The following is an 8,697-nucleotide window of genomic DNA, read 5'->3' as shown; positions in this document are numbered from 1 at the left end:
CCGGCAAGCGAGACAAATCCAATAAAACCCAATACAAAAGAGGCATTTGTTGCAACCAGTGGGGACATAATTACTGATTATAATGACTTATACTGTATTTTTACATAAAGCCATGTCTGCATTTGTGATCGGAGAAACGACAAACAACAAGTGCTACTCGCGTTTGAATCATCAGTGGCAAATTCTTTAAATATAAAAAATGCACTTGCAGGCTGTGAGTCAGAAGCGCCAGACTGTCCTTGCAAAGTTGGAACTGCCCCACTTTATAGAACAGTCTTTGAGCACAGACCCATTGTAGGCTACTCTGCAGGTTCAGGAAACAGTCCTCCATAAAATGCAGGTGGGCTTGAGAACGGCGCGGCCGGCGGATTCGACGAAGGAGCTGCCGGCGGGCTTGCGGCAACCACATGTGACGACCCCGGGCTTGACTCTGCTTCGTCCACGGTGAAAGTCGATCTGGCGATCCACAGCGTGAAGTTGATGTATTTCCTCAGCGACCAGCACGGATCAGCTCCAGGCATGACGAAGCGGATAATGTCCTCTTTTGGAAGACCAAACAAAGTAGTTTCTCTTTCACAACGAAGCACACAGCGTCTCCACGACATGGCGCCGGCAGCAGCAACAATACTACAGCGAGAATAAAAGTTACGCCTTCTTTCTTTGCGTGAACATTTGGGCGGTGTTATGCAAATCTTCCCACACAGTGACATAGACATGTGGGGGCGTGTTAGAACGAGCCGTTTAGGTAGGCGTGGCTGACTCTTAACTTTTATAAAGAATATCTCTTTGGATTTGAGACCTTAGTCTTTGCAACATTACAGATCTTCTTTATGCACCAAGAGCTTGTAACACTCAAAAGAGAAAGGAAAAATTCATATCGCATCAATGAACCCCTTTAAAAAAGCAGCCAGGATGTTCTTCAAAACATCTAATTTTGTGTTCAACTGAAAAAAATAACATGACAGATGTAATTTTTGACTGAACCGTCCCTTTAAATGCACAAGCATGCATTTAACCTCCTGATGCAGTTTGTGAGACGCAAATAACAGACTATTTAACAGCTGCTAATATTCAGCCTTTTGTAAAACAGAAAGTGTTTTCCTCATGCGACGTGACCCAGAAGCCAGACAGCTCTTATTTTTTACCCTGGTGTTCTCTCCTCTCCCTTGCTCCAGATAGCAGTGCTTTCCCTAGACGTCGTCGCTCTACCGTAGCGTTGAAATATGGGCCAACCCTGCGGGACGATGCCTCCCGATTGAGCATCCACATACCGTGGGATTTCAGGGTTTATGGCCATATTTATTGTGTTTTCTCTTTACTTTCTTTAAATAAGATGGTGGCATTTGCTTTACAACCTTGACTTCTCTGGCGTTCGGTTTGCTTTTGCCCTTCAGCTTGACTGGGTCATAAACTGCGGATGTGGTATGTCAGAGCCGGAGCTGGCAGGCCATTTAAGGTTGTCAATTGTGTAGGAGTAGATCAGAGGAGACGTGGAGTGAGTAATTGCTTTGATGCATGGGGCCTGTCTCCTATCTTTCTCTCATTCTCATTCTGTCTCAATGCTGAAGTGCTCTGGCTTATTAAAACAGCAGTTCAGAGGCCTGAACTTCTCGAGTTTCTTACAGAAGCTCAAGAACTTTCCTCATTTATCTGCACAGCAATCGCTTGGCCTTCAGAGTCTTCTGCTTCTTTTAAACCTGATGTCAGATGTGGCATGCTGTCGATTACCACAAACAATCTTCCTTGGTAAAAATGATGGAGTCTGTTTTTGTTGATTGTATTTTTGTTGAAGCAATTCTTAGTAAAAATGTTATTTGTGCTTTAGACTAGATTTCAGTCATGCAAAATTACTTTGGATACTGCAGTGAATACTGACAACAGAATATGATGCCGTTCTTTATTTGAAATAAATAATAAATAAATACAAGTAATATTAATCATGCAGCTTTGAAGTTTGTAGTCTTTATTCTGAGCAACAGGTAAATCTGTGATATTTTCTCAATGCATAAAAAAATCCTGCCAATTCATATGCCGTAATCTTGAAATATGACTTGCGTATACAGTATAAATTCAATTAATTTAATTTAATTAATTAAATACAATTGTACATGTCTAAATTTATGTTTATAGATCACATGTGTATATATACAGTGGTGTGAAAAAGTGTTGGCCCCCTTCCTGTTTTTAAAATGTTTTGCATATTTGTCACACTTAAAAGATTCAGATCATCAAACAAATTTTAATATTACACAAAGATAATGCAAGCAAATACAAAATGCAGTTTTTAAATGATTATTTCTTTTATTAAGGGAAAAAAGCTGTCCAAACCCGCCTGGCCCTATGTGAAAAAGTAATTGCCCCCTAAATCTAATAACTGGTTGTGCCACGCTTTGCAGCAACAACTGCAATCAAGTGTTTGCAATAACTGGCAATGAGTCTTTCACATCGCGCTCTTTAAGCATGCTTCACTTTGTCAGACAGGTTCTATTTAAGTGATTTCTTTGATTAAACAGGTCTGGCAGTAATCAGGCCTGCGTGTGGTTAGTGAAATTTAACTCAGCTTTCTAAAATAATGTGGTTAATTGCAGTTCTTTCATGATTTAACAGAAGGGGGCAATTAATTTTTCACGTAGGGCCACGTAGGTTTGGACAGCTTTTTTCCCTTAATAAATGAAATCATCATTTAAAAACTACATTTTGTATTTACTTGCATTATCTTTGTGTAATATTTAAATTTTTTTGATGATCTGAAACATTAAAGTGTGACAAACATGCAAAAAAATAAGAAATCAGGAAGGGGGCCAACACTTTTTCACACCACTGTATATATATACTGTATATATACACACATTATAACATTTTATAAATGATATTTATATATTGCATAAATATATGCATCTTTTATGTTTTTAAAATGACCATTATTTTCTGTAGATAAACCATCATCATTAAGTTGGTGACTTTGCATAGCTGTTATTGCTTTTCTCTTTTGCTTCCATTCTGAGTTTCTTTCCTGTAAAAGCTTTTGAGTAAAGTGTTGTCTGTGGTATTTGACAACATGCAGTACAATACAGTAAAATTAGTCTGAATAATGTACAGTTAAGATTAGTTTGTGATGTTCCTCCTCTTTTCTTCCTCTCACCTCTTCCAGACCAGCGACCAAAGCACCAGCGGCCGAGAAGAAAGAACGTCCAACCAGCACCATGAGCGAAGCGTCGAATTACACTGGCGGCTCAGACTATACTACACATCCCAGCAGTCCCACAACCAGAGTGAGTCACTAACTAACTCGCTGACCTTGGCCTAGTTCCAGCATGACGGATTGGACTGTCCCGTCATGCATCAATAGCATGTTACACAATTACTGTCCTCATTACTGCACATTTGCTTCATTGTCTTTGCTTGGTGATGTTGAGTTGCCCATGGGTTAGGATGGGCAACTAGTTATACAGCTAGTTAAATACCCAGCAAGCATTGATGTTTTGTTCCATTTTTTGTTACATTCATTCAGTAAATCTTAGTGTTTCCATCATGCAATATCTTGCATTAAAAATATGTAGATGGAAACTCTGTCTCTGAGAGGTTTTTAAACCTGACTCATTATTCAAGGCTTTTAAAAGACTAGTCAACATGTCATTCAGACAACCCACCGAAAATGTCATTTTGCACACCTCTAAACTCTATATAACATAAAAACACCCAAACAAGATAAACAATTCGTGAATTGTTGTGGCTCAGGATGTGGGCGTTTCTCAAATGAATAAATGAACATGCATATGCATACAGTACGTGCTTATATAAATTAGGGCTGTCAAGTGATTAAAGTTTTTTAATTTAATTAAAAAGTAATCACACATCAAATTTGGCTGAGTAATTACCCCGAAAATATAATTTGAAGTCAATTTTGTTTTAAATGAGATCAACATCAAATAGGCAAAAAGTAGCTTTAGAATTACGTTTTATTTGATTTAACATTAAAAAAACGATTTTTTTCAGAAGAATTGGTATTTAGATATATTTACAGACCGTTTATTGCAGCTCAGAGGTGGCATGAATGGATTTACACTGCTATTACAATTGCATAAATAATGCCATGAGATTAATGGGTATTAATGTTTTTTTTTTTTGTTAATATGGTATTTTTATTATTATTATGAAATGATACTCTAAATAAGAAACTAAACTTCCATTAGGTGGTGGTAAATGTCTTGGATAATGAGCGAGTCATTGAGTCATTCATTCATTTGATTTATTTAAATGGCTGATTCATTTAGGAATGAATAAATGGCTCTCTTTATGAATGAGTCATTGAATCATTGTTTCACCCGATTCATTCAAAATGTGGATTCATTTAGAAACGAAATGCCACTGTGTGTTGTTGGTAGATGCACAAAAAATTCTGTTGGGGATTTACAGGAAATATTTTCGTTGGCAAAATTGAGCAAAAACAGGCAATACTGTGTCACACATTATTAACTCCTTATTTATTGAACTGTTGTTGAGTTGAATTTAATTGAATTGATATAAATATGACACAAACTCAAACAGGGGCATTAAATGTGCGTAACATTTTTCCCTAATTAATAATTTCCGTTATTTTTTTCCCTAATTAAGTAAGTTAATGCACTTAATCCTAGTGCATATAGAAATACATGAACACATACAGTAATAATGCTAAATAATTTTTCACATAATAATTTCAGTTCAACTCAGAAAATGATGAAATAAGACTTATTTTTCGTTCTGATGATTTATTGTCAGCGTTTATCATTGGAGGGGATCAGCGATGGGCTCATCTGTATGATTGTGTCTCGTTAGAGTCAGACCCAATGACAAATACGCTCGCCTCAGATTGTTGCCAGTGTGTTTTGGCTTCTGTTTAGCAGCTTTTTAACTTTCTGAGGGTTTGTAAGTGCTGTTGATTCATAATGCATGCCTCGCATGCCTTTTCTGCGCTGCGCTAAACGACTTCACTAGTAAGTTGTAATTATTTACAACTCCATCGCTGAATAATGTATACAGGCAAGCTTGAGTGTTGTTTCTGAGAATAATCTCCTCTCACCCTTTTTGCAGCTGTCCAGGTCCTCAAAGAAAATCCACAACTTTGGGAAGAGGTCCAACTCCATCAAGAGGAACCCCAATGCCCCGGTGATAAAGAACGGCTGGCTTTACAAACAGGTTTGTGGCTCTGGCACTCTTACAAACCATTAATAGATCTTGCATATGTGTGAGAGAATCTCATGTAACAATATACAGAAAAATATTTGTGAAAATTACAAGTTTTTTGCATTATAACACTGTTTTTATGACAGTTAAGCACATTAGGGCATAGATTCTCATTAATGTAATGCAGTAAAAAAAAATCTCATCAATCATCCCATTATTATATATTTTTATTTTATTTTATTTTTAACAGTTTTATTTTTTTATTTATTAAATATAATTGTATTTATATATTATTTATTAATATACTTTTGCATTACATTATGGCAATGATATGCATTTCCATGGTACTATAAAGTACATCAACAGGAAAAAATATTGTGAAAATTGTGAAAAAAAAAAAAAATTTTTAACATTATTATAGCATTTTCATGACAGATAAGAAAATTCTGCCATATTTTCTTATTGCTGTAATAAAAAAATAAAATAAAAAACTCATCAATCTTTCGATTATGACATTTATAATTATATTGTTTGTTTATTTAATTTTATTAAAATGTTATTTTATAATTTATTGAATACAGTTATATTTATATATTATTATACTTTTGTTTTCATTACTTTAACAGGAAATTAATATATAGCATCATGAAAATTTGATTTTTTTGTACTCAAGGTTTTTTTAACTGTATTTTCCTTACAATTAAGCACATTCAACCATAGATTCTCATTACCGTAATGCAAAATGTTTTTCTTTTTATTAAAATAAGTATATAATTTAATTTTTTAATTATTAAAATTTATTTAAATGGTCATTTCATATTTGATTAAATATAATTATATTTGTATATTAATATAATTTTGTTTTGCGTTACAGTAATGTGTATTTCCATAGTACTCTAATGTACTTTAAAAAATACCATGATTATATCACAGTACATGTCCAACTGAGATAAAAGTCTCATGTTTTCTGAGATTTCAAAGCTTATCCATCAAATGTTTCATCCGTGCTTCATCTGCCTGTGTTTTTATGCAGCACATACACGACTCCACAAGCACGTTTGTGCTTTTGCATCATTTTTCACAACCGCTTTTCCTGAAAGGCAGAGTGAAATAAACACACAAAGCGTTTTGTCAGTAACTAGAGTCTTTGTGTGTGCGATCGCTACGCCAGCGTTCCTTTGAAAGCAGCATGTTTCCACGAAAAACTCAACATCAGAAGTGGTCTCTCCTCTTTCCCAAACATCCTCCATCAAAGCTGCTCCCGTAGCACAAGCAAAATCATCAGGCTTTGTTGTCTGAATTAAAATTTACTTGCTTAGATGGTGCAAACATTAACACAACAAACAGTAAAACACGAGGGAGGAATAGGAATATGATTCATGCCTCAAATTAAATGAGGCGCCTTAAAAAAGAGATGAGTTTTCGCTCTAGAGACCAGCAGCAACATGGATAACAATATCTCAGCAAAGTGGATACATTTGGTGTTGTCTGAGGAAAATAAGCATGCATGGAAAGGGGCGGGGCTTTCCGTGCTGCACTGTAATTGGTTGGCTGGTTTGATTGACGGCTGCTGTGCTGCTGGACTTTGCAGGACAGTACCGGGATGAAGCTGTGGAAGAAGAGATGGTTCGTTCTGTGTGACATGTGCCTCTTCTACTACAGAGGTGAGTCCAGCATCTCGCTTTACAAACACACACTTTATCACACACTGATGTCTGATTTTCTTGATGTGTGAGAATCAACTTTCATCCCAGAGCAGTTTCTGTTGACTTTTGTCGCCATATGATCAAGTGGCACATTTGCGCTGCTGTCTGGGTTTTATGCTGTGTATTTTTCAAATCATGGCTTTGTAAATATGGAAATACCACTAAATGAATGGTTGATACTATAATGTGCTCTTCCAAAAGTTTTGCAGTGATTTGAATCCACTTTTGTGGAGTAACAGGGGAAGGATTCTGATTCCATATGATTTTGATTGACTAATGAATTCAGTTACAGGTTCTTTTCATTAATTCTACAATTGTCAGTTATTACTTACGTAATGGAAAATTTACTGTCAGCCGATCATTATCTTGATGATATATGAATATCTCAGTAAAACTGCCCTGATGAGGTTTATTTTGCACTGATGATCATTTGACACTACGTTACTTCACGTATCATGGATGGCTACTTAACAAATAAAAAAATTACTGAGAGGAGGTGCTCTACCAACGATAGAGGAGGTGCAACCAAAAATCAAAAAGCCATGTCAATTGAAAAAGGTGTAGCAATCGCTCTTGAAGAGGTGAAAACTTTATTGATTAAAATGACGTTTCGGTCGTTATCCAGGCCTTCATCAGATATCCGTATATAAATATACTTAACAAATAAATGGATATAAATGTTGAAACATGTCGGAAACTTGTTTCTCTGGTCAGTTACTCAGCGTTGCCATTGAAAATAGCCACTATTTCAGTGTTATTTTAGTATTGTTTATATGCTATTATATTTATTCAAATGTTGAATTAACTTTTTTTATATTTTCAGGTTTCATTTTAATTTTACATTTTAGTAATTTTGTTATGTGATTTTGTCTTTATTATTTTTAAACATTTCTATGCTGCTTTAATTTGTTTTTATTTCAGTTTTAGTAATTTTAGTATGTAAACATTATTTCAATTTGTTGCTAAGGCAGCATGTCTCGTTTTTGTTGAAGTGCCTTTGTCATTTTGCTAGAAATAGGCAACATTTCTAATTTGTTTTTCATCTAATATAAACTTTATTTTATTTCTTTATTTCTATTAACTGATATATATGTATGTGTACTTATTTAATTTAAATTAGTTGCATTTCTAATATTTGACTAAGGTTTTTTTTTAAGTTTAAGTTTTTCATCTAACATTTAAAGGGGTCATATGATGCGATTTCAAGTTTTCCTTTCCTTTTGGAGTGTTACAAGCTGTTTCTGAATAGATAAGATCCCTGAAGTTGCAAAGACTAAAGTCTCAAAACCAAAGAGATATTCTTTATTAAAGTTAAGACTTGTCCACGCCCTCCTAAAACGCCTCGTTTAAACACGCCCCCACATGTCTACGTCACTGTGTGGGAAGATTTGCATAACACCGCCCAAATGTTCACGCAAAGAAAGAAGGTGTAACTTTGATTCTCGCTGTAGTATTGTTGCCGCTGCCGCCACCGCCATGTCGTGGAGACGCTGTGTGCATCGTTGTGAAAGCGAAACTACTTTGTTTGGGCTTCCAAAAGAGGACACGACTAGAAATCAGTGGTTAAGTTGTATTTACAACACTGTTCCAGAACCGTTCAACCCAAATATTCAGATCTGTGGAGCACATTTTATTGAGGACTGTTTTCTGATCCTGGTAGAGTAGACTACAATGCCGGCTGTTCTCACTCACAGACTGTAAGTATGTTTTCATATTTAAAGGATTTGCCACTGATGATTCAAACGTGAGTTTTGAGCAGTGTAGAGTAGCGCTTGTTGTTTGTCATTTCTCCGATCACAAATGCAGACATGGTTTTATGTTTACG

General features: G+C 35.5%; 1 protein-coding gene across 21 annotated transcripts in view; it reads left to right on the top strand.

Annotated features, from left to right (window-relative positions):
- LOC107590532 (pleckstrin homology domain-containing family A member 5-like) overlaps window positions 1-8,697 on the top strand; it is a 176,310-nt gene that overhangs the window by 118,488 nt on the left and 49,125 nt on the right. For all 21 annotated transcript variants that reach the window (XM_016279317.1, XM_016279316.1, XM_016279315.1 and 18 more), the window contains 3 exons: window positions 3,152-3,272; window positions 5,074-5,178; window positions 6,758-6,830. In XM_016279317.1, the coding sequence (XP_016134803.1) occupies window positions 3,152-3,272; window positions 5,074-5,178; window positions 6,758-6,830 (299 nt within the window). The remainder of the gene's footprint in view (window positions 1-3,151; window positions 3,273-5,073; window positions 5,179-6,757; window positions 6,831-8,697) is intronic.

Source organism: Sinocyclocheilus grahami, unplaced genomic scaffold, assembly GCF_001515645.1.
Source record: "Sinocyclocheilus grahami isolate Dianchi unplaced genomic scaffold, SAMN03320097.WGS_v1.1 scaffold129.1, whole genome shotgun sequence".
Classification (NCBI taxonomy): domain Eukaryota; kingdom Metazoa; phylum Chordata; class Actinopteri; order Cypriniformes; family Cyprinidae; genus Sinocyclocheilus; species Sinocyclocheilus grahami.
Note: the sequence above shows the minus strand (reverse complement) of the source record. Positions and strands in the feature narration are given on the sequence as shown.